General features: G+C 35.2%; 1 protein-coding gene across 7 annotated transcripts in view; it reads left to right on the forward strand.

The window, feature by feature from the left end:
• Positions 1 to 27,809, forward strand: part of chb (CLIP-associating protein) — a 723,643-nt gene that overhangs the window by 22,453 nt on the left and 673,381 nt on the right. For all 7 annotated transcript variants that reach the window (XM_090405359.1, XM_090405362.1, XM_090405366.1 and 4 more), the window contains exons 2-3: positions 3,816 to 4,075; positions 27,369 to 27,447. In XM_090405359.1, coding sequence (XP_090261485.1) covers positions 3,896 to 4,075; positions 27,369 to 27,447 — 259 coding nt within the window. In that variant the 5' untranslated portion in view covers positions 3,816 to 3,895. The remainder of the gene's footprint in view (positions 1 to 3,815; positions 4,076 to 27,368; positions 27,448 to 27,809) is intronic.

The raw sequence follows: 27,809 nt of genomic DNA on the forward strand, positions 1-27,809 counted from the left end.
CTTCTCAAAGATGTTGAAAGAAGCTGAGAAAAGAGTAGTGTAAAAGGAATCAGGTGATGTTGTTTGTTGCTGATAAAGGCGACATAAAAACTAAAGATAAACATTCTAAATATATGGAGTAATGATTTTAAAAGATTTTTAAATGATTGAATTCTGATACAAGTGGTAGGAAATATTCAAGAGATATGCAGAGTACTTATCGATACTTAAGGTGTTGAAATCCATAACAAACCTTGAAATGTCAAAATGCAAACAGAATCAGTTTTTCAACTTGAAATGTTCAAATACAGATGCCTTAAAACAGTTCTTGGTGGTGGCAGCCAAATGGTAATAAAAAATAAACATAAGAATTAGAATTTTTCAGATTGTTTCACACATAAGATTTATGCAAGCATATTTGAGAAGAGGCTGAGGGAAACTGGAAGATAAATTTGGAAGAACATGCTAAATGAATGTTGCAAGGATCAGATATTTATTTTAAGAGAAATCATTGAGAAATCTTGGAAATAAAACATTGATCTTATTTAATTACTAAAATAAAGAGCCAGAAGGCTTCAGTTTGGTGATGCAAAATTTCATAAGCAAAGTGGATATTAGATCCAGTATTATTTTTAAGCTGAATTTAGAAACTATGAAAGTTTCATAAACCAGGTTTGCCAGCCTGGTTGGCCGAGCGGTTAGCGCATCTGCTTTCCAGCGAAAAGGCTGTGGGTTTGAATCCTGCCATGGGCATGGATGTTTGTGATTGGCTGTGGAAATACCAGTGGTGGTGTCAGCAGTAGATGGCATTGGTGTAGTTGGTGGATCGACTGGTGGAGATAGAGAGATGGAGTCTTCGGACTCCCTGGAGGTGTCAAGTAATAATAATAAGTTGACCAGAGAGCCTATGGGAATACACTCCTCCGCATTCGCAAGTTGCCTTAGTGTAGACTACTTAAAAGATACAGGCGCTGCCAAAGTGTCTGTATATTTGCCTTTTATTAGTACATTTTGAGAAGGTTTCACTGGCCTGACAGCTGTTTCTAACTGGTTGGTTCTCTTCAGAACCAGGAAGAAATCTTAAGAGAGCAAAAACTCTCGTTCAGTACTAAGGAACTTGAAATGTCAGAGAAATGTATTTTTTTAAGTGAACTCTTGGTCTATGCATAAAAGTAATTATTAAATAAAGAGCCAAAAGGCTTCAGTTTGGCAATGCAAAATTTCGTTGTTTTTTAAGTAGTCTACACTAAGGTAACTCTCGAATGCTGGGGAGAGTATTCCCATAAGCTCCCTCGTCTTCTTACGTTAAGAAAATTTCATAGTTTCTACATTTGGCCTTTGAAATAATGCTGAATCTAATATCCAATTTGCTTATGAGATCTTATTTATCTTTTCCTGATCTTCAAGATCAGGAAAAGATGTAAGTTAAAGGAGATTCTTGTTACATTGTATGAGGCTCTGATTAGGCTACACATGGACTACTGTGCACAGATTTGGTCAACTGGTTTTCAAAAGGATGAAGAGATGTTGGAAAGGGTCCAGAGGTGACGGAGGTAGTTTCTGATCTCTGGAATGTTGAATATGAAGAAAGGTTGAGAAGATACAGTCTACAGAGTCTAGTGGATAGGAGGAAGAGGGGTGATATGGTAGATGTACAAGTAAGGAATTTTTATAGGATCAATGTTGAAGAGGTTTTTCATAAAATGGTGGGAGATCAGCAGAGAACAAGATGTTCACACCCTCCTTATTGGGTAAGGAGGGTGTGAACAGGGGAGTGAGAAGCAGGTATTTTTGCATGCCAAGTTTAAGTGATTGGAATGCCTTGCCTGAGAGTGTGGTGTCTGCAGAAAATTTGAACGCATTTAAAGCATGGTATAATGAGCTATGTGTATCATGTTGGAGGCTTAATGGATTTTTTACAACACTCAAAAAGGATTAAAATAGAATTTAATACTTCCTATATTTTGTCCTAGTCACTAGGACATCTACGGGGATTACAAAAACAACTAATACAACCACAGCAAATTCAAGAAAGAGACTTTTCTTAGAAGCAGCAGTAGCTCTCAGAAACCAACCAAATCTTAATAAATACGGTTGCATTAAGCTTCCGAAGATTTGGGAAACACTCATCACCAGAGGTCCCACCTTATATTCTAGGCCACCTACTACTGCCCTTAGAGGGCGCTCCACCTAGATAGGACTTTAGTGTCACCCATGTGGTTGGGCTTAGTATTGTATGATATTTGTGTGCATGTTACATTAGTTGTTTTTGTAATCCCCGTAGATGTCCTAGTGACTAGGACGAAATATAGGAAGTATTAAATTCTATTTTAATCCTTTTTGAGTGTTGTAAAAAAATCCATTAAGCCTCCAACATGATGTCCTCACAGTACTTAAGCCTCTACACACCGAGAGCTATGTGTATGACAAAGAGACCTCCTAGATGAGTCTTTGATTCCCTGGGGTCCTAGGTTAATAATAGTAATATTATTATATAAAAAAAAAGTTTAGTTAAACCTGTTAGTAAAATTGTAGATATTTAGTTTTGGCTCTGTATGCAAATATCTTATTCCTAAATAAATCCAGTATAAAAAAAAATAAAAAATGAAAATAGTTAGTACATGAAAAACATCAGTTGTATTCCCCCCCCCCGATAAACTATGGAGACTACTACCATGTTAAGAATTAAAAGTACAATAATTACTTCATAATTTCCTGATGATTCAACCTTCATGTTAAGGTCATCATCTGGAGTACACAAACAGAAGCAAGCTACATTACAATTAGAACATGCCAAAGTGACAATGATTTGATCAGTCATTACTCTGCTGGCTTGAACTCAATACAGCAGTAATGGTATCTTAATTAATAATTTAACATAAGGGTTTGTTATATTAAGGCTAAGATCGTGGAGTATTATAGTCCTAATTATAATTTTTAATGACTTCTTAGAACGTTTGGGTGATTGGAATGCCTTGTCTGTGGGAGTGTGGTGTCTGCAGAAAATTTGAATGTGTTTAAAACATGGTATGATGAGTTATGTGTATAACAAAGGGACATCCTAGATGAATCTTTGATTCCATGGAGTCCTAGGTTAATAATAATAATAATAATACTATTATTATAAAAAAAAGTTTAGTTAAACCTGTTGGTAAAATTGTTGATAGAAAGCTAATATTTACACTGCTTGAAAGTAAGTACATAGTAGGAGTTGAATCATCATTCAGGAAATCACTGATGCATAGTTTTCGTGAAAGAAACTTGCTCTAGAAGAGTATTTTAAAACCAGTTTGCATGATGTTTTAGCATCTTCAGTATTCCAAGGATCTTCTTGAGTCATGCACAAAATTTTGCATACGTAAGTTTACAGAATACTTGTAAAAATAAGTTTCTAATCTTGTTTTTAAACCAAAAAAGTTTTTGATTCCATTAATGGCACAGCAATTTTGGTAGTACACGGTAGGTATTCTTTTTGTCACAAAGTATTTAACCTCTCCCATTCCACTCCTAAAATATGTGATTTTTGCAACTCTTGAAGGATGTTTTAGATATTACTGAAATACCTAATGTGACTGTTTGATTTCTGTTAGCTTAGGCTTGGGAGAATGTGGTCAGTATTGGTCATTTCCTACTAGAACTAAGTAAGATTTTAGAGAAGTGCATTTTTATTAGTGAAAAGATTATAACAGACTGTCACTACTGTTCGAGCATGACAAAAGAGGACTGTAATATCGTTATTTTTTAATTAAATACTTGTTTTCTTATTGTTTACGTTTATAAATCTTCAACTTCATTATAAAAATTGAATATATAGCATGTGTATAATTTTTTTTTAGAAATGTGTGTGTTATGACTAGCTGTTGTAACACTTACCTGCACTTAAAGTTGGGAGGAAGAACATAGTCCATCTTATGCAATGGCAGCTAATATGCAGGAATTTATTTCTCAGTTGAATGTTCAAGATATAAAGAAGCGTATTCAGTTGGGAAATGATATTATACAGTACTTAGAAGATCCTACTAATTCTATAGAAATTGATGAAATTGTCTATTTCATCGACACTGTAGCATTGTGGTTAAGTCACAGCAATTTTAAAGTAAGTTATGTTTCTTCAACATTTTATTTTATATATAATAAGTGATATATGTTAATGCATCTTTCATTTCTGTTATGTATGTGTATTTAAATCTTAAAAACAAATGTAGATGGAGAAGGCTCATTTAATCTCTACAAGCATCAAGAAGTCCCAATAGAAACACCAACACAACACTAACTAAAATGGCCAGAATATGTAAAAGTGTGAGATAAGGGTTGTTTATTAGACTAATCTGTTTATTATTTAATCTCTACATTGAAAAAGCAGCAAATTAAAACTAATAGAAACCGGAATTAAGATAAATAGAATTGAAATTAACTGGCTGTGATTTGCTAATACAGGTATCCCTTGATTAATACGATTAATTAACCCTCGATGTTACTATGTTTATCAAAATCACATTAATCAAATATAATGATTAATGTGATTTTACTAAAAATGACTGTATTCGTCCATGATCGATTAATAATTCGTTTTATATGGTACTCTTTTAGGAAAGATAAAAAATGAATGCTTAATAAATGCTTGTACCTACATTAGTTACTACAATTTTTTTCAAAAAAAGTTATCAAGAGTTGTTTCAACAGTTTCAGTCTTTTTCTCATCAGCATAAATTCTACAATAACAAGCAAAATGACTCTCTAGACCTCAACAAACAAACATTCTTCAATTAACATCTGGATCCATATCCATTACTTGCTGCTTAAATGATTCTAAACTGCATAATATTCCATCCAGTTCTTTGATTGTTATCTCCTTTGGAACCTCATCTTCACGTTCCATTTGTTCGTTGTCTTAATATGTGCGTTGCTGTTCAGTTTCAAGAAGATCGTTGTCACTGAAATTTTTTGAATTTGAATCCAATAATTCTTTATAACATTATTTAATTAAGGGGATAATAAATCCCTGATTATTTCAAAGCCGAAAGGAAACTCGAAGATCGAAATCTAAGAATTTCATGCCAAAGAACGTCTGGCAAGTCCAAGTAAGTCAACGCCTGGTGGTAGTACAACACTAGGGCAACTCGGAGCAAAGATGGAACAAGCTTCGATGACTGTCCTTAATATTTTCTCATAATGTAAAAAACAGCTCCTAGGAGATGCATTAGTTTTACATCATGAGGGAAGGTCACTACCCCGACCGGTTTCGATCTTTATTGAGGTCTCATCAGTGAGTAGGTAGACCTGGATAATACCAACATTTTAGTGAACAGAGCTTACATACTTTACTATACGAATTGCCAGAAAGGTGTACCCATATATTATTACTACAATAAACAAAAGTTTATCCTTGGGCGAGCGGATCAGAGTTGCTAGTTTGACATGAGGTTTGAAAGTGGTTGACTCTGCATTGCTCTCCCCAATTTTGCATCATCTGCGAACAGCTGTATATCACCAGTTAAACTCATCCCAATATCATTAATATACAAACTGGACAACAATGGTCCCAAAACTGATCCCTGCAGCACACCACTAGTGACCTCCTTCCTCTTTCGGGATACACCTCCACATACAACTCTCTGATACCTACCCAACTGTCTGTTATCTAATCCCATCTGTTTCAGTTTATTTTTTATTATATCAAAAGCTGTTTGTTTAACAGCTTTTGACAAATTGTCAAAAGCTGTTAAATTATAATTTAATATAAAATGTATAATTTGATGTATCAAATTATACATAGACTCCACTATGTCTCAAAGGAAAAAGGTCTAAAAATTACTGAAAAAAGTGACGTCATGGCCCAAAGAAAGCATCAGGAATATAAAACTAATTCTTGTTAAACCATCCTGTATTTATGGATTACCAAAAATCCACAAAACTATTTAATATATAAATATTAACTAATATAAACTGTTTAATATATAAATATAATCCACAATTTTATCTCTTTGATAAAATTGTGTGGTGTTGTTGATACTGTTAAAAAAAAAAAAAAAAAAAAGTCACGAATGAACCCATTTCTGTATACTAGTTCTTGCCAACCCCTCTGGTACCTTTACCACAACTCCAGATATACAAAGTGGCCTATGATTTGTAGCCACAGCCTTATCACCACCTTTATGCACTGGAACAATTTTACCTTTCATAAGGCATATTCCGGTACCACATTTTTTTTATTAAGCTAATCTGGCAGTTTTCTGCCAGAGTACATTGTGACTGGTGGAAGTGATATGGAAAGCTAGACCTGATTTGTGTTCTCTTCTGTTTTGTACATCCTTTTGATGTTCTTTCATGCATATTTCTCCAGCTCTTCCTGTCTGTCCTACGTAGTGGCCACAGTGTACTCTGGCAGAAAACAAACATCTTATACAGAAAAAATATACAAAGTGGCCTATGATTTGTGGCCACAGCCTTATCACCACCTTTATGCACTGGAACAATTTTACCTTTCATAAGGCATATTCCGGTACCACATTTTTTTATTAAGCTAATCTGGCAGTTTTCTGCCAGAGTACATTGTGACTGGTGGAAGTGATATGGAAAGCTAGACCTGATTTGTGTTCTCCTGTTTTGTACATCCTTTTTGGTGTTCTTATATGCATATTTCCCCAGATCTTCCTGTCTGTCCTACGTAGTGGCCACAATGTACTCCTGCAGAAAAAAACTGTTTCATAAGGAAATTTAAAGAAGCTGCAAACATGCTTAGAATTCCAACACAATGCAATAAATACCAAGGCTTAATTTTACACCAAGTTTGGTCAGCTTTGATATAAAAAAAAAAAAAAAAAAAAAAAAAAAAAAAAAAAAAAAACTCGGTCAGACCTCGGACATTATGATCGTGAACAACAGAGCATGGCATCATCCAGCATTGTTTAAACTTAGCACTGCTTTGAATCTGCATTCTGATTTTTTAATTTTATAAACAGTCAGATGGCTACAACTGTATAGTATGAACTATTAATTTCTCTTTTGTTGTTTTAACTTTCAGTTACCTTTTTACCCCTGAAGATGTAAGTCAAACGACTTATGAAACTTGTCAGGTTTTATTTCTTTATTGTGCTTTTAGCTTAATAAAAAAAATGTGGTCCAATTACCAGAATATGCCTTATGAACTTCTAAACCACAGAAACCTCCACTTACAATTTTACCTTTTTTCCACTCTCTTGGAACTTTGTGCTGTTCTAAAACTTCTATTAAATAGGCATGCCAGTACTACTGCCAATTCTCTGGATCATTCCCTTAAGATGCATGGTGATATGTCATCAAATCCTATTATCTTATTGACATCAATTATATTTATTTCCTCATATACTTCTTAGTCACTCGCAATTAAGCCATCCTCTTCTATGTTCTCAATACTTGTGTTTCTCATGAATTCATCCATGATAAGGATGACACACCCTTATAAATTGATCACTGAATTCCTCAACAATGTCTTCTGCAGCAGTTACTATTCAACCATTTTCACCTATTAACACAATCTTACCATAATCATAATATATGTAGTTATGCTGGTATTTTTGCATGTGTGATTAATGTAACTTGAGTGAATCTGGTTCTGTTAGAGGGATGACATAATAAAAACTTGAAGATAGATAGAGAGAGAGAACAAATATATGCTGCTTGGAAAGAAGTCAATCGACATCATAGTGTGAGGAACAAAAAAACCATGGCATCCACCTTAAGATGTAGGACCTCCTTTTCAACAATACCATGGAGCATGCTTTCCTCAAGCATTAGATAGCAATAAATGGGAATTTTGGACCATTCTTCCTGTAGGTATATAATGAGGTCCTGGACTGTTGTGGGACGGGTGTCCCTCGACCTTACTTGAAGCTCCAGTTCCATCCTACAGATGTTCAGTAGGATTGAGATCAGGGCTCTGTGGAGACCAGTCAAGTGTGGTGACGTTCATATCCACAAACCTTGCAGTTGCAGAAGCCTTATGACGTGCATTGTCTTGCTGAAATAGAAAACGGTCAGTTCCATAGAAATGCCACAAAGTAGGAAGCATTACATTGTCCAGAATGTTCAGATACTCCTAGGAGTTCAGCGTTTGTGACACCACAAACAGAGGTCCGAGGCCAAATCAGAAAAAAGAGGAACATACAATCGCACTATCACCTCGGAATTTCATAGTTTGGTTACACACTCTGCTAAGAGACATTCACTGGTCATCCGCCACACTTGCACCTGTCAATCTGCTTGATAGAGGGTGTAGTGTGATTTGTCATTCCATAACACAACTTTCCAAGCTTCCACATCGAACTGTACATCCTCTTGGTACAACTGTACTAAGAGGACGCCCATGTTGTGAACCTCTGTTCTGAGTGTTTTTGTGCAGATTCATGTACGATTCGGACCTGGAACTTTGTATTCAACACATCGGCTAACATATGGTGGTTTTCACATATTATCCTTCGTAGTACCTATGGTCATGTGAGTATGGTCGGTCATCCACTGTGGGTAGCACTTGCCGTTGACTCTTTGCACTTCCTTCCCTGTATGATATCACTGATTGTTAAACTCGGCTGGCCTAATTTGTCAACAATTTGCCTAACAGATAGACCTGCAGCATGGCATCCTATCACAATGCCTCTTTGAAAATACAATTCATTTCTCACAGCCATTTCACCTGGATACAATTGCACTTATTTAGGAGCATCATATTCCTTCAATTTTTACTTGAATTTTTACTGGCTACAAACACGTGCCTTGTTATATGGCATGATGCTCCTTGCCTATTGAGGTATCCATCGACTTCTTTCCAAGCAATGTATAATGAGTTTTTTACAGTTACAATTTAGTTGCTAGTGAATTCTGCTGTGGGCATGAATGTTTGAGTTTCTGTGAAAATACTAGTGATGGTGGGCAGTAGATGGTGTTGATGATGGTAGTTGCGATTTGGTGGATTGAGTGGTGGCGACAGAGAAGAGTTGTGGAGTGGATATCCTTCCTCTGAGTCTTAACTCCTTTGAGGTGTCATATAGTAATAATAATAAAATGCATAGAACGCTTAGAATGAATCCCACCCACAAAATCTGATGCACTATGGTTGGATTAGGAGATCTGTATTTTTTTAGAAAATACAAGAGAGGAGGCTGTTCCAGAAGACATAGCAAATGAATAAAGACATGACAGAAACTTACAGAAAAATTCTCATGTCTTTATTCAAGTTTGGAGTTAAGCTGTGCAGCAGTGTGGAATAGCTATTGCATGTCTTTTATATGGATTTAGAGGGGAGTGGGAGAATTTCCAATGACAATTTTGATCAACAGTGATCAGAGAAACACAAAAATACAAACATCAGAAAGTGAATTAGTGACAAATTGGTTATTGATTAACCTGATTGCTGTCTTTTGTATCAAGTTATTTTTAAGGAATTTTTAGTGGACACCACCCTGCACATGAGAGAGGTATTGCAATTTGTATAGTTAGTTGTTCAGCAGTACAAGCAATACTTCAGTGAAAGAAAAACCAAATTTCTTGGTTGCTGAGAAGGTGATAATTGTAATATGTTTATGCCAAGAGAGAAATTGGAGGTTAGTTATCCCAAGAAGAAATATATTGTCTTTTCTAGAAATGTGAATATTTTCAGAAGCACAACTGCAAGGAGCTTTCATTTTTGCTATCAGTAATTCAGGAATCTGTTTTACTAGCTTGAAATTAAACAGTCATTAGAACCCATTTTAAAAATGTTTTGAAGATTTGATTTGCATGAGTTTTGTTGATTCGTGTTACTCAGTGTTTTCTTAACTGAAAATTTCACATGTTTAGCCATGTCCCAAATTAAGATTGCACAATCATGCTTTCCATCTGTGGAAGTAAAGTCTCAATCTTGGTTATGTAGAAATTCTCTGATCTAATCTCAGCATTTTTCAACTGAAGGTGAGTTAGCCATTCTCATGGAGTTGCATTTTTTCTGCAATCTTTGTATGGGACTAACAACTCGCCTAGAAAACTCAGATTTTTCATTCTGCAAAACAGGTAAACTGTCCAGAAGAATACATGTAATTATCAGCCCATGTGGCCTTAGTTGCTTCAGCTATAATACCAAAACAGCAACAAGAGGTGATATTTTTAAGTAATTCATTATGTGAGTAGATTTATATTAGCTTGAATAATTAACCAGATTTGACTCAAATTTTTTATTCATTAAAACTGTAAGTTTCTTCGACATGTTTTATTGTTTATGTGACTGACAGCATCTTCAGGAAGATATTTAAGACACACACACACACACAAAAAAAACTACCCTGAGATGTATCCCAATAGTTGTTCCTTTTGTGTTAAAATGTTAAGATTCTTCCTGAAGATGCTTTCAGCACATACACAGCAAAACATTTCAGAGAAACATTCAGTTTTAATGAATAATAAAAGGTCTACAAGTCAAATCTGGTTAATTATTTAAGTTGAAAAAGATTTGATATTATCAGAATGTTTAAACACAGCCCACTCTGTAACGTGCTCTTTAAGTATCTCCATTATCTGTTTAAGTTTCATTTTTCTCTCAATAATGCCTGTGTCTGGAATGAACCGAATTAATTTCTCACGTAGAGCAAAGAACCTTTATAATGGCTTTTATGTGGAGGTGGCTGGGTTTTTTAATCTTCAAACTGTTCAGAAAAATACATGTAGTTAACAGACTCATAGCACTAGTAGCTTTGATTTTCATTCCAAAGAACAGCTCTCCCCTTATGTCCTTTTTTCAGTCTATCTCTATCCTTATAGCTAGTATCCCATTATAATTATTCACCTTCAAGTAATATGCCTGCTATACTTTTGTAAGGGATTTTTAACTCAAGGTGAATTAGCTGGTCTTATTTGGAGGCAACAGTTTGTCATCCTGCAAACTGTCTAGAATAACTGTAATTAACAGACATAGCTTATTTCCTCATACTTTTGCTTTGGTTCTAATGATAAGAACCCATCCCTTGTGTCATTTTTCTTCCATTTGTAGTAATCTCTGTAGTAAGTCTCCCATAATTATTCACTTTGTGCTCATTGAACTAATCTGTCACTGCATGCCACCTGTTATTTCCCTTTTGCACTCTTGAAATCTATTGCACTAGCCAGCTGTTTACTTTGTCCTATTGACCATCTCACACTAGATACTCACACACTTCTCCTATGAGTGTTAATAAACTTTAAATCTATGTCATATTGCCTTATTTAACATAAGTTTCCTTATATACCTTCTACTGATGCCACTGAATCCTCCTCATTCATGTTTTGCATGATATCACAAGGGGATAAAGTACCTAATGAATTGCTCATTAAATAGTTCAGCTCTGTTCTCTATACTGGTTACTTTTTATGGATAGCCTTCCACAAGAGTCTGTAAACCTATAGTACATTGGTACCATGGACAGATGATAAGAAACTTATTCACATTTGATTTGAAAAGCTGTGGGTTGTATTCCTTGGGAAACACACTGTTCCAGAAGATATTAGCAGAAGGGATAAACAAATAAGAGGAGAAATTTGATCTGTGGGCGTGGAGTTAAACTGTTGAGGGGTGCTGGTTAGCTGCTCCATGTGTTTGAATTAACATAATTTTTGTAAGAGGATGAGGGAATTATTGATGCCATTTCTGATGAACAGTGGCCATAGAAGTAAGAGGGTGGTCTGAAAAGTTCTTGGCCTAACAATGAAAAAACGAATTCATAATTTCAAAATTATTTTTACTTTCAACATAATCTCTCTTAAGACTAATACATTTATTCCAGCAATGCTCTAGTGCCATTATCCCATCCCTGTAGTGTTTCTCAGTAAGATCTGCAAAGTACCCCTCTACAGCTGCAATCACCTCTTGATTCGAAGAAAAACGCTGACCAGCAAGGAAGAGTTTGTTTTGGGAAAAGATAAAGGCAGAGGGAGCCAAATCTGGGGAATAGGGTGGATATTCCAACATTTCATAGTGCAGATCCCTTAATTTTTCCATTGCCAAAAAAACACCTTTGTGGGCAGGTGCATTGTCCTGATGAAAGATGATTTTTTTCTTCTGCAAACTGAGTCTTTTCTCACGAATTTTTTCCTCTAGTCTAGTTAAAAGATTGGAATAATATTCCCTGGTTATTGTTTTACCCTTTTCAAGATAATTAATAAACAAGATGCCTTTTAGCATCTCAAAACACTAATGTCATGACCTTTCCTGCTGTTGGAACCGACTTTGTCTTCTTTGGTGCTGAACAACCAGCTTCTTTCCACTGTTTTGACACTTCTTGGAAAATTGACGCACAAAATCAGTTTTATTCTTGTTAAAATGCTCCAAGCACGGTTCAGAGATTTTCATGCGAATGCGTTTTTGATCTGCTGTGAGCAAGTGCTGCACCCAACTTCTGCAAAGCTTTTTCATTTGCAATTCTTCATGCAAAATATATCCTACACGTTCTTTTCAAATGCCTATAGTCTCAGCAATTTCATGCACTTTGACTCGCAGGTCATCCAATACTATATCGTGCACTTGATCAATGATTTCTGGTGTTATTACACTTTTTGGACATCCTTCATGTGGATCATCTTCAAGGCTGATATGACCATGTTTAAACTCGGCAGCCCATTTCTTAATTGTCGAAAACAAAGGAGAAGAGTGCCCATAAACTTTTATGACCCTCGAATGAATTGCTTTTGGCGTTAAATCTTCTTTTACAAAGAATTTTATAACCACACGATACTGAATTTTATCCATTTCAAGGGATACAGACAGCTGTATATAACAAACTACTTGATAGAATGACTTGCAATTTCACATGGATGCTTATGACAGATGTTTTCTTATTCTTTAGTATTCTGCAATTGAGCAGGTTCTTCTCTTGGTAGCAAAAACTTTCCTTCCACTCTCTTCTGTTCTGAGCCTTCTCTTTCAAGGGTGTGTGTACTTGTCTCCATTCAGCATGTCATGTAGCATTGTTTTCCATACTCTTCCTCTGGGTCTTTTTCGGTCTATTTTTCCTTCGATGACATCTCTGATTCCATTCCCTCTCAGAATATGTCTGATCCAGTTTCCCTTATTTATATCCTCCTTAACAGACTTCTTTCTTCTTCTACTCTTTTTAAGACCTCTTCATTAGTTATTTTATCTGTCCATTTGTTTTTTTTTCATTCTTCTCCAAATCCACATCTCAAAGCTTTCCAAAATCTTAATTTCTTCTTTTTTTTCATTGTCCAAGTTTCAGCTGCATAGAGAGCAATGCTCCACACATAACATTTTATTAGTCTTTTCTTTAGGTTTCTATCCATTTTACTTCTGAATAAATTCCATTTCTTATTAAAGGCATCTCTTCCTATTGCTATTCTTGCTTTTATGTCACTTTTACATCTTCCATCACTGCTAATCACACTTCCTAGATATTTAAATGTCTTTGCTTGATTCAATTTTTCCCCATTTATTCTGATATCCATATTTGCCTCTTTCCTTGCTATTTTCATCCTTTGTTTTTCTTATGTTAATTTTCATTCCATAATTGATACAGGATTCCAGTTCAACAGGTGTAGTCCTGTTTCAGTATTTGATAATAACTTGTCATCTGCATATCTTATTGCAAATATTTGTCTACATCCAATCTTTATTCCTTCTTCTGAATTCTCCAGTTCTTCTTTTAACATTGCTTCATAATACAGGTTAAACAAAATTGGTGACAGAGAATAGCCTTGTCTTACTCCTCCAATGATAGTTGGTTCTGTTGTACCATATGTCTCTCTCCATGGCAGTTTGTCCCATATATAGTGAAATAATTAGCCTTCTGGCTTTCCAATCTATACCAATCTTTTCCATTACTTCCACCATCTTATTCTATTTTACAAAGTCAAAAGCTTTTTCAAAATCTACATAACAGATATTAACTTTTTTATTCACTTCCAGACTTCTTTCACTTACTATTCTTAATAGTCCAATTGCATCTCTTGTTCCTCTACCCTTCCTGAAACCAAACTGATCTTCTCCAAGAAGATTCAGGATGTGGAGACTGCATGCCTGTGTGAAAGTGAGTGGAGTGTATTAGCGAGAGGGGGGTGATTGATCAGTCTAACTGCTCTTTTCTGTATAGAATCCAGTATTTTCATTGAGCTCTTAGGGGCACCACCCCCAGATATGAAGGCAGTGTTCACTGGTCAGCAGATGTATGATTTGTATATGGTTAAGAGTTGAGCAAAGAAGAGTTTAATTTTTTGGATGTAGAGGAGGCAATAGTTATTTGTGCCAAGAGAGAGGTTAGAGTTTGAGAAGGTGAATTTGATCTTGAATAGAGATTTGAGTATTGATAAGGGTCAGTAGTGCACTCAGGATTTAATCTTGGAGGGGGCCGAGCACTCATGATTCAATCTTGGGGGGACCGAGTTGAGTAGACGATTTGAGAATGCAAACTACATTGCATACAACCTATGACTGAGCATCTGCAGTGATTCTCAATACATGAGACTTGTGATCTCCTCTGGTCCTCCTCAGACAAATGAAGTAGCGCTCGGTCCGCTCTAGCACTACGTCGTTCACAGCAGCCGTGATTCCCAAGAGCTATAGGGTAATCTCACCTTATGTGACCACTAATTCATAAGTAGTATAGAAATAGAAGACACAATATAAATTTAAAAAAATGAATTTTAATTAGGAAAAGATTTTTGGAAAATTTTCTAGTGTTTTTACCTTTTTCTTTTTTTTTTCGGGGGGGGGGGGTAGGGCTCCTTAGCCCCCTCCCTGGGTGCACCACTGATAAGGGTAAGGAAGAACCATACCCTTGACAATACTCAAATTTCTATTACCCTGTTTGGAGAAACAGGGGAATTCTTTTCTGTAGGAAATAATGCAGAGCTGTGTTTTGCTGGTGTTGAAGTTGATAATGTTATCTAAACCCCATTGATGAATGATTTGAAGATCATAATTTAAGGTAGTAGAGGTTAGATTTTTGGAGGCTGTGGTGATATGTGCTTTGTAGGGTTTGTCAAACAAAAAGGAGTGTGATGTGCTGTCATCAGTTTTGCTGATGACAGCACATCACACTCCTATCATTGGCAGTCAGCTGGAGTAGATAGTTTATGTATAGAAGGAAGAGTTGGTGACACCCCAGCATTAGTTGTATAGATAAAATATAAGGAGCCATCCATCATCACTCAAAGTGAGCATCTGTTCAGAAAGCTGGCTACCCAGTTACAGAAGTCAGGGGGCAGACTGAATGATGGAAGTTTTCCTAATAGCCATTGTGCCAAACTTAGGCAAAAGCTTTGGAGATATCAAGAGATAACACTTGTGATTTGCCAAACCTTTCCAATGTGTTTGTCCTATAGATGGGTGACATAGGGTATCAGATCCCCTGTTGATCAACAGTGATGGAATCAATATTGTTGGTCATTTATTAAATGGTCTTAAAGGTAGTGTAGGAGAAGACCATTGATGGTTCTTTCCATTGCGTTAGAAAGAATTAAGGTGAGAAAAATTGGACGATAGTGTGAAGATAAGGATTTGTCACCCATCTTAGGAAAGGTTGTATATGGGCTAGTTTCCAGATGGCAGGATAGGTACTGGTGGAATAAGAAAGTGTATATAGGTGGCATAAAATGGGAGTCGGCTCTGAGATATAGACCTTTTAGAACAATTGGAGGGATGCCATCAGGTCCAGGAGATTTTTTAGTATCCAGTTTGAATAAAGTTTTTTTTATCTCTTTCTGGCAAAAGATCAGAGGTGTTTGGAATGATTGGGGGGGGGGTGCATTTACCATGATCAGCTATGCAAGAGTAGGAGAAGTGGAAAGCTAGGAAGTTGGCTTTTTCTTTGGGTGATGCAAATAGTACCATCTGAGTGTAATAGTGGTGTGAGTAGTGTTATGGCCAATAGCTTTAGCTAGATCCCAGAAGGCATGGCTGCTGTTTTTTGGGTAGGATACAAGTTTCTTGCTTTATAGTTCTTTCAAAATCAGTGTTTGATGTGGTGATGATTTTCTTACAGCTATCCCAGGCTTGTGTGAGCTGTATAGGAAGATTGAGTTTTGGATGCAAGCCAGTTGTGGTATGCCTGACTCTTCTTTAATTTAGGAAATTTAGGGTGGAGTGAGAAATAAATGATTCCATGCTGATGAGGATTATTTCAGTAATTCTTTCTGCACATATTTGTGTATGTGTGTTGCTCCATGTGGGAAGAGATCTGCATTACATTATGATCTGAGCTGCCTAGAGGGCAGACAACATCATAGTGTATTTAGATGGATCGCCGGCGATGAAGAGGTCCAAAGTGGTTGGGATTATCTGGTATTTAGTGGGCATGTAGACAATTTGCATTAGATCATTTATGATTGCAAAAGTCTGTTCTCCACCTGCTTAATCTGTGCAGCTGTAAGTGGTCAGCCAGCTAGTGTTGTGGACATTGAAGTCCCTGAGGAAGATGACTTCACTGTTTGGAGAGTTTGGATTGGAGAAAATGAGCATATAAGGAAAGGGTGATGGAAAAGTTCAGGGTGGTAGGGAGGTCAAAATTGGGATATTCCAGGTTGGATACTCTCTGGCATGGTATATTGGAGCGAACACATGTGCAGACCCCCCCACACACACACCTCTAAGGCTCAAGGAGTTAAAGAATGCGTAGTTGGGAAAGCAGAGATGGGTAGTATTTGAGGAAGTTGAGATTTGAGTTTGCAAGGAAGAGTACATCAGTATTTGAGGACTAAAGGTGAAGTGAACATCATTAAGGTTAGGACTGAGGCTGCATATATTTGTGAAATGGATCAGGAAGGTTCTTTGAGGTTTGTTTTTGATCACGTGTCTCACACCTTGCTTATGCAGTGTTTGGGAGCAGGTTTACATGCTGGTTGTTTACAGAGTTTGATTTTCTCATTAGTATCCCTTCTTTGTAATTCATTGTCCATGTTTCTTCTTCACTTTGACATTTCTCTTCCAGTTCTTTTTTTAATTGCTCAAGTGATCTCATTGATCAAGTGCATGATATAGTATTGGATGACTGGCAAGTCAAAGTGCGTGAAATTGCTGAGACTATAGACATTTCAAAAGAACGTGTAGGATATATTTTGCATGAAGAATTGCAAATGAAAGAGCTTTGTGCAAGATGGATGCTGTGCTTGCCCATAGCAGATCAGAAATGCATGAAAATCTCTGAACAGTGCTCGGAGCATTTTAACAGGAATAAAACTGATTTTTGTGCGTCGATTTATTACTATGAATGAGACTTGGATTCACCATTACGCACTAAAATCCAAACAGCAGTTAAAACAGTGGACAGAAGAAGTCAGTTGTTCAGTGCCAAAGAAGACAGTTGGTTCCATCAGATGGAAAGGTCATGGCATTGGTGTTTTGGGATGCTAAAGGCATTTTGTTTATTAATTATCTTAAAGGGTAAAACAATAACTAGGGAATGTTCTGATCTTTTAACCAGACTACACAAAAAAAATTTGTGAGAAAAGACCTGGTTTGCAGAAGAAAAAAATCCATCTTTCATCAGGACAATGCAACCACCCACAAAGGTGTTTTGGCAATGGGAAAATTGAGGGATCTGCACTATGAATTGTTGGAACATTGACTTTATTCCCCAGATTTGGCTCCCTCTGACTTCTGTCTCTTCCCAAAACTTAAAACACTTCCTCGCTGATCAGCATTTTTCTTCGAATCAAGAGGTGATTGCAGCTGTGGAGAGGTATTTTGCAGATCTTACTGAGAACCACTACAGGAGTGGGATAATGGCACTGGAGCATCTCTGGAATAAATGTATTAGTCTTAGGGGAGATTATGTTGAAAGCTAAAACTAATTTTGAAATTAAAAATTCATTTTTTCATTGTTAGGCCGAGAACTTTTCAGACCACCCTTGTATAAAAATGTCACTTAGCAGTGTATTTGCAAAATACTTGCCCAGAATACGTGGTGACGCATGTGACCAACTATTTAAGAATGTTGCTGTCAGTAATCATCAGTAGTGTTCATCACAACGAGGAAAAACAATCTTTTTGATTTTGATAAAGGGCTTATTGTGGTGTCCATCTGGCTGGAGCCAATATTTTTAAAACATCAGAGTCGACTGGTATCTCAAAAGGTGAAATATCAATTGTGCCTAATCAGTGGAAAAATAACCCGTTGCTTGTCTATGAAGTGTAACTGTGGTCCTAAGAAGTGTCAGGAGCAGGATGACTTATGACTTCTGAGATGGCTTCTATGGATAAACAGAACATTCGGTATGCAGCAGTTGATGAAAGTATTTAATGAAGGTTGTTTCTGATCCATATTGTCTGAACTATGCACAAAGAATTGAAGAGGATTGGTATTGGCAGTGTCTGGAACACCGTGACTAGATACTGGAAAAATCTCATATGGTCTGACGAGTCACGGTACATCTTGTTATACCGATGGTAGGCAGAGAGTTTGGCAGGAGCCCCATGAACCCTGCTTGTCTTGTAAACACAAGGTTCTGGAGGTGGGGCATGTTTGATTGGTACGGAACAGGTTCCCTGATATTGCTGGAAGGTTGGGTGAACTGCAAGGAATATTTGAATATTGTTGCTGATCAAGTCCATCCTGCATTGTTGACTTTTATTCAGTAGGTGGTGGTTGTTTCGTGGATGTCAATGCTACTTTCCATTGTGCAGATTTTATTCAACAGTGGTTCAGCAAGCATGATGGCAGTTTCCACCATCTTCTCTGATCTGAACCTGTTTAAAAACATATGACAGTGATGTTTAACCTTTTTTACTACGCGAGCTACTTTTCTATAAAAAGTTATTTGGCGATCTACTCTCTTATATAGATCACGTTCCTCCAATCTGATTTACTCACAAATAAACAACTAAAAAAAAATAAACAACTAAAAACTTTATTTGTGTACAGTAAAATCTGAAAGTTACACAGTAGGTGAGACCAACAAAAAGAGCGCAAGTCGAATTCGCATAACTCGGGGTATAAATTTGCATGTAATTTATATATACAAACATACAATTGGGACCAAAGGTTTACAAAAACACCTATATTTTTAAGAAATATAATCATAATTGTAGTTTTTTGTACATAAAAAAAAAAAAAAAAAAATTATTTCAATGTCAATGGTTTCATAAAATCTAATAGATTCGTTTGACGGCATAATGTCTTTTTCTTGTCATGCAAAATTTCTTTATGGCAAGCCGATTTTTTTTATTCCTTCCCTTGTGGCTACAATTTGTTCGTCGTTAGAATTTATGTCTTCCAAAATCTGTAAACCTTTCTTTTATGATTGTTCTTACTGTAGATTCCTGTAGATCGAACTTCTTTGCTAGCTCACAAATTTTCATTCTGCCTCCAAAATCCTTAATAATGTTGTTTTGTTTCCAAAGTCAATGTTTTTCTTTTCTTGCTAGCTGTAGAAGAATCGGACTTGCTTCTTTTGGACGACAGTATTATTTTTTATGTGATAAAATTTTTATCAAGAACATAACATTAAACAATCGCAAGGTTTGTAGACTATAAAAATAGTGTATGAATGGAGACCTTGCGAAACATGTCATTGCTTGTTCACAGCATGTGCGACACTGGTGAATGCACCTGGTGCCTGAAAGATACAACTAGTGGTGAGGCGTGAAGCGGGACGGAAATATGTACATATAAGAAACCGCTAACTCCAGATTTGCGTAAGTCGGGGTATGACTATATTTAAAAATTTATCACTTTTAATTATTTTAATACAACAAAAAAAAAAAATCAAATATATTGGAATGAAATATTTCTCTATTTTGGAAAACCAAACTTAGAAAAAACAATAGATTGATTAAAAACTCACAAGTTACAGGAAATGTTGGTTGATTTAAAAAAAAGTTAATGTGAAATTTGCATCGTTTGGACCTCGCAATATTTTCATAGTCAAATTGATAAGAAGGGGCCAATCGCAGACAATTATCCAAATTTGTAATTTGGTTTCTTAATTGATTTTTTATGACAGTCATATTTGAAAAAGCGGATTCTGACAAGTATGTCGATCCGAAACACGACAGAATTTTTCGCACGATATCAGTTAATATTGAGAATTTTTCATGTGCATACTTCCAAATGACTTCATCGTTTATTGATTTTAAATGTAAACTATTCTGAATCTTTATCTCAAGTTCTACTTCAGCTTGGTTTAATTTAAATCTTTAAATCTTGAATTTATTTCTTCCTCAACTAATTCTATTTCATGAATAAATTCTTTTAAATCATAGCAAAGCATTTCTTGATTTTGTTCAAAAAATTTTAATAAATATGGGAGATGTCTAAATTCACTGTCATTTATAATTTTCTTTAATTAAAGTAAGTATTGTTGCAAAGTTTTTATAGAACTTAACGTGTCAATTAAATTTTTATCTCTACATTGTAACTCTAAATTTAAATTGCTTAATTTCGTACAGAAATCTACTAAAAATGATAAGTGTAACAACTCTTTTATCACTCAATTGTGGATAAATATCTCCTTTTTAATCGAGAAAATTTTTTATATTGTTAATTATTACAAGAAATCTTTCTAAAAATTGACTTCTGCTGAGCCAGCGAACATTATTGTACAACAGCAGTTTCCTATCATCATCTACCTGTAATTTAAATAACCGCCGTTGCAGGGCTTTCCTCTCGAACAGAATTTACAATTTTAAATGTAATATCCAAAACATCTTTTGTGTTTAATCTTTTACTACACAGTACTTGTTGGTGAATAATACAGTGGTACGTTAAAAAAATCTGGATATTTGTCATAGTTTTTGCATAATGAAATGAAGCCTGATTTATTACCTATCATTGCAGGAGCACCATCAGTAGTAATAGACAAAAGTTTTAAAAAGTGGAAGCTTGTGTTGTTTCAAAAATTCATCAAATGCCAAAAAAATGTCTTCTCCACTAGTCCTTCCCAATAATGGTATAATTTTCAAAAGTTCTTCTTTACTTGAATAATCTTGAAATACCATGCGAATAAATATCATTAACTGAGCAATATCAGTGAAGTCATTTGATTCATCAAATTGTAATGAAAACGCAACACACTGGTGAATGTCTGACATTAACTGAGTATTCAGATTGGCACTTAAAATTTCAACTCTTCTCATAACCGTTGTTCTGGAAAGTTCTAAAACTTTAATATTTGAAATGATTTCATTTTTATTTTTAAAATCAGAAAATAAAGATTCTGCTGCAGCAAGCAACAATTCTTTTATTAACTCTCCATCAGTAAAAGGCTTTTTTGCTTTTGCTAATAAATGACTCTTTCAAAGATGCAATAGTGACTGATATTTGTTTATTTATTACTTTCAAAATCATATTTTCTTGTCCAGAAAGTCCTTCCTTTAAATTTATAATTTTTGATTTACTTATTTCGGAATTTTTGGGAAAATCTTCATCATATTTTGCATAGCGATCGAAAATGGCTCTCAATATTACCTCTTTTTGGAATTGCTACAGATGAATTACAAATCAAACAACACTTTCCATTTACCATTGTAAAGAAAAAATCAGTTTCCCAAGCTTTGTGAAAATGATACATTTTTGATTTCTTTGATACACTCATGATTATCCTCAAATTAAATGAAACGCATATGATGTGCTTTTGTTATACGTCTACTTTTGCTATCCAGTCGTTTCTTTGACATTGTACACCTTTATTATTATTTAACTTTGTATACATGTAATTTCTATTAATTACTTGTGATGTGTTTTACTCTATACTTTATTCTCCATTATTCTAATTTGCTGTGCCTGCTTTCTCTCTCTTAGAAATCTCTCTTGTTTATCTTATTATCTGCTATGTTTATCTACCTTTTGCATTAAGAATCTTATGCTTAAGATATTAGAAAATTTATTTAAAATGACACTGCGCCACTAATATCTTTGATTAGCAAAAAGAACTCAAATATAAGGCTGGTAGATTTATCTCTCTCTCTATCACAAATTCCTACATTAAAACTTTCACAAACAGTCGTAGTCTATTCTTTTTCTCAATTTCACACTTTGGCCAACTCACTTAAATTCCCGCTCAACAAGTCCGATTTATTTTAGAAACAGTGCAGTTGTAAATAAAGAAAAGGGCAGCAGTCTTTTAACAAGAAAGTCAAATGCCAATTATTTACATTACTATGAAATATACACAATTTTAACGTTAGGGAGATTGCTTTTTCTATCCATCTATAAAAACTCTTTAGCAAAAATTAGAACCTTCTTTATTCAACATTAAATACTTTCTTTAAAACATAAGGTTACCTACTCTCAGTTTACAAATTTTTACTTATTAATCTCTAAGCTTACTCATAAAGAGGTTACCTAAATCTGTGTTAAGTTATCTTTACACATTTGATATCAATCTCTAACATGCCATTTGATACTCTTATAGATATTTCTTAACACTATTGAACATATATCTTAAGTCTTTCTTGTATCAACTATAACAGGAATTATATAAAAGTTTTGAACTTACAAAGGCTCTGTCTCACATTCAGTCAAAAGTCTTTCACTAAAAGTTCTATGGCAAGTCTTTAGTCTCAGATCTTCTTCAGGAAATTTTGGCTCTGCTGCATCTCATCGGGAACGTAGCGGGCTGTGGGCTCATTCAACTCCGGCAAAAGGTTACTCTCCCTCGGCGAAAAGAAAAACTTACGAGCGAAGGTGCTTAGGGAAATTTGCCTTGCCTTTTCTCCTCTGCTTGTGCTCGCCGAAAATGCCTGGACCACTGCCTTCTTTTTCTGCCGTTTCAACAGCTAGAACTGCTGCCAACTGTTAACTGGAAACTTTTCTCCAGCAATTGGAACTCTTTCTTTTGGCAATTTGAAACCTTATCTGCGGCCTAGAAGTAGTCCCTCTCTAGCGACATCTCGAACCAAGAAGCTCCTTTCTGGAAGCGGGGAAACTCCTCTCTCGAGCAACATGGATCCAGGCAGCCTCTCTGTTTCTCTGATGGTGACTGGACTGGTTGGCCTCCTCTCTGACAGCAATTCTGGAACCTGGACCTCTTCTGCTTGCTTCAGTCCCTTTTTATTAGGCCTCCTCTGAGACCTCACATGAAGTTTGGCGACCCCCAAAGAATCGGTATGAGTCTTTCATCTTAAGTTTCAAGTTCGGCATGCCTTTTGGTTCTCCTCCGCTTTCTTTTGATTGTAAGTTTCCGGCCATCGGAAAGTTGTTTGAACTCTTTCTGACTGACTTCGGAGATGTTTACACTTAGAGCTTGCAAGCATTTCTCATACATACAAGTTTCAATAACAATCTCTCTAATGCCGCCATGTACAGCTTCAGCTACAAAAACATTGCCTTTGTTTTTAACACTCTAACATATTCTTATTAAAGCAGTATATACAGTGAGCTTCAAAAGAGTTATTTACAAAAACATCTAATACAAACTAGACCGAGACAAAAAGAAGTTTATTTTTTTACAATATTCACATGGGACTTAACCTAAGTAAAAAATTGATGTAATGTGCTTTGGAATATTTAATATTTAAGCTACAATAGAGTTTTTACACTTTGCTTATAATCATATTCACTCGGCCCGCTGTTTGACTTCCACTGATCCAAATTAATTCATTTACCTGGACTTACAAGAAAATTACTGATTTGACAATTTTAAAGAAAAATAAATAAACAATAGCAATATACTTAAAGCAAATTAAAAATAATACAAAATAATTATAAATAAAATATTATGTAAATATCTGTTGGAATTCTGCTCAGGACATGGACTGGTTATTACTAACACCATGTTCCAACATAAAAATGTGCATAAATTCACATGGAGAGAAGAGGCTAGGAATAAGAAAAGTCTCATTGACTATGTTATTGTTGATAGTGATGTTTTCTCCCTGGTGCAGGACACCAGAGTGTACAGAGGATTTGAAATTGGAAGTGATCACTATTTAGTTTTGAGCAGGATAAAATTGAATTTCATATTGAAAAGAATAACATGCAAGAAAGTTTTAAAGCGAATAAAAGCTAAGCAGCTCTCAGATGTGAACTGTAGACTAAAATACAGAAAGATTATTGAAAAGAAAATGAAAGAGTTTGAGAACAGTAATCAAAGCTTGGAGATTCAGTGGCAAACTCTGAAGAAAACATTGATTGATTCTGCCAGAGAGGCATGTGGTGAGGTTGTGTGCAAGGATAAAAAAATCGGAACTCCCTGGTGGACACCGGAAGTTAAAGAGGCAGTGAAGGAAAAGAAGAAAGCATATCAAAAGTTCCTGGCAAATAAGTCAGCTTTGTCTCTTACAGAATACAGAGACAAATGTAAGAAAGCTAAACAGTGTGTAAAACTAGCTAAACAAAAGTCATGGGAGGACTTTGGCAAGAATATAAAAAATAAATATCAAGAAGGTGGCAAAATATTCTGGAGGTTGTTGAAGAAGCTTAGGAATGGAGGAAAGAGTGCTGTTAAAGGAGTTAGAGATGATAAAGGTGACATGAAAACAGGAGAAAAAGATATCCTTGAGTAATTACTTTGAAAAACTGCTAAATGAAACAAGCAGTGATGACCACACATTGATTAAAAAAAAAAAAAAAAAAAAAAAAAAACCACTGACCAGGCATACAGTCAGGAATACATATCCATACTTGAAGTAGAAAAAGCCATCAAAGGCTTGAAATGTGGAAAGGCAGCAGGAGTAGATGATATTCGACCAGAAATGCTGAAGTATGGTGGTATAAGAGTCTTACAGTGGCTGCACTGCATAGTTCAGAAAACCTGGACAGAGGGACGAATTCCCGATGATTGGAGTAGAGCTCTCATAGTACCCATATATAAAAAGCGAAATAAAAATGAATGTGAGAATTACAGAGGTATTTCCCTGCTGAGTGTTCCTGGCAAGATCTATGCAAGTATACTTGAGAAATGGTTGAGAAGAATTGTGGAAGAAAAGCTTGGTGAAGAACAAGCTGGATTCAGGCCAAATAGAGACTGTCAGGATCAGATCTTCACTTTACGACAAATAGTCGAGAAAGCATGGGAATATAACAAAGGTGTGTATTTAAGTTTTGTTGATTTGGAAAAGGCATATGACAAGGTGCCAAGAGAGAAGCTATTCAATACGCTGCAATTATATGGTGTCAATGGGGCATTATATCAAACAATACTTAGTCTTTATTTGAGTTGTGAGTCAGCAGTTAGAATTGAAGGAAGTACAGGAAGATGGTTGAATATTAAATCTGGTGTGAGACAAGGATGTACATTATTCCCTCTGTTATTCATTATCTATATGGATCACATTATGAAGGAAAGTGGTATTAAACCTGATATCAAAATTGGAGATGTTAATGTCAGCTCTTTGCTTTATGCGGATGATGTTATACTTCTAAATAAATCTGCTACAAGTCTGCAAGATTCTCTGACTAAATTGAATAGCTGTTGTAATAGATATGGTATGAAGGTCCACAATAAAAAGACAAAGACAATGAAAATAGGTAGAATCATTGAAAATGGCAACTGTATTGTGAATGGAGAACCTGAGGAACAAGTGAAACATTTCAGCTACTTAGGCACGATTTTTACTGAAGATGGTAAATTAAATATAGAAATAGACAACAGAATCAGCAAAGCTGGTATGGTGGGAAGTCAATTGAATAAATTCATATGGAATAAGAGAAATTAGTCAGAACACTAAATTAGCTGTATACAAGACAGTGTTTCAAACCAGTTTAAACTTATGGATCTGAGAGCTGGGTCAGAAGTAAAACACTTGACCAAAGACTAGAGACCGCAGATATGAGAGTCCTGAGAAAGATTAGAGGCGTGAGCAGATGGCATCAATGGCAATATCATATTAAAAATGAGAATATTAGTCAAGAACTTGACATTGTCAGCATCCAGGAATGTGTTAGCAGATCTAATCTCAGGTGGTATGGTCACTTAAATAGAATGGGAGAGGAAAGATTAGCAAAACAAGTGTTCTCTGCCAGGTTGGCAGGAAAACGACCCAGAGGAAGACCAAGATATAGGTGGATTGATACGGTACAAAGTGCCTTAGACGATAGAAATATAAGATCTGATAACGTTGGAGTCTTGACAAGTAACAGACTGATTTGGAGGAAAATTTGTAGATAGGAAGTTAGTAATGATGTAAATTTTTCATGTAGTACTGTCATATCCTGTACACCCCTTGAGGGTACATGGCAGGAATTTGATGTTTTCAGTTTTAATTAAATTTGTAAGTAAGGAGGAATATGCAAGAGATCAACCAAAAATCGATTTGCGATTGACGAGTTGAACACCCCTGACATATGAGATATATTAGAAAAACAGATCTGCGAGCAAAGTCCTCTTCTGTCAGATATGAGCCAGTTTAAGGACTGTCTGGTGAACACCTTGTATGTAGGTTGTAGATGTAATCCAACACCTTTTAAATCTTTGCCAAACTGCATATGTGCTGTAATTGAGGCTAAATATTTATATTTTTGCCTGGTATATGTATATTCATTCTTGATACCATGCTGATCCAAGCTAGATCTATAGATTAATCATAACAGATGTAGTTTTGGTATTTCCTAATCATGTTCTCAAGGATATAGCTGCTTTTATTATTATTTGAGAGTTGAGTCACTATGGACGTAATATATAACCAGTTGAATCGCATCTAATGCGATTATTCATGCCAAGTCATGAATATCATCCACAGAGGCCACTTTTAGTCATGAATATTTATTTAAGGAGCTTTGAGACTCTAATGTACTGATTTGAATCAGAATGGTTTATTCAAGCTGAATAAACCATCATGCATGTGAGAATCTGATTTTAAGATGTTAATAATTTTTTTTAAATTTTATTTTAACTGAGTTTTCACTATTATATTTCAGGAAATTACAATATATACTAAATATTAATTATAATTAATAATTTTTGTTTGGTAACTTTACATTGCTATCGTCAGGGATCACAAAGAAATGTGTACGATTGTTTTGTTTTAACACTGGGTAAATGAGGTTTTAGTGCTAGTTCAGTGTATATATCATTTCTTTGTGATAATTGATGATAGCAGAGTAACGTTGCCGAAATATAGGATGTATCAGTTAGTTATTATAATTTAATATTTAGTACACATTGTAATTTCCTGAAAAAAAATTATGAATAGCTAACACTTAAGCCTTTCAACCTAAGTTGGCACTGTATTAAGTATTATGTCACTGTATTCTGTATTAAGCTTCATATTCCAATTGAATCCTTTCTGATAGGTATATCTGCATATGCAGCTATACCTATACTGATAGGTATATCTGCATATGCAGCTATACCTATACTGATAGGTATAGCTATACCTATAGCTGATTGTTATACATTCTTACCCTTTAAATACCTTAAATGTCATTGTTTTACTGAAAATGGAACTGAATTATTCTTTTATTATTAATATTTTATTATTAAAATTATTATTCAGATGAGAGCTTATTTATTTTTTTTAGGTTACCCAAAATGGACTGGACATAATAGAACTTCTGGCTGGAAGGATGAAGGAAAATTTTAGGCCTTACATTTCTACAGGTATTTATTTTTGATATTTTTTATTTTATTTTATTTTATTTTTTATTCTTGAAGCAATTGAAATGATTTATTTTTGGTTAACCTTGCAATGTGCAGTAAACTTACCATCTTCAAAACTTAAAATAAGCTTGGTCACTATACAAGGTACGAAGTCCTTATTAACATCTCCATAGCATTAAAGGGATTTTTTGCATCAAATGATTCCTTTAGTCTCTCTCTCAGTTTGCTATAATGAGAAATGACTATTACAAATACATTGAGTTAGATGACATTTACCTACCTCAACTAGGCTAAGTCAGATGGTTGAATATAACTGGATGCCAAGGTAAAAAGGGAAATCAAATGTAGATTATTCCTCCCCA

This window comes from Typopeltis vanoorti, chromosome 15 (assembly GCF_054136105.1).
Source record: "Typopeltis vanoorti isolate ZY-2024b chromosome 15, IOZ_Tvanoo_1.0, whole genome shotgun sequence".
NCBI classification, from domain to species: Eukaryota; Metazoa; Arthropoda; class Arachnida; order Uropygi; family Thelyphonidae; genus Typopeltis; species Typopeltis vanoorti.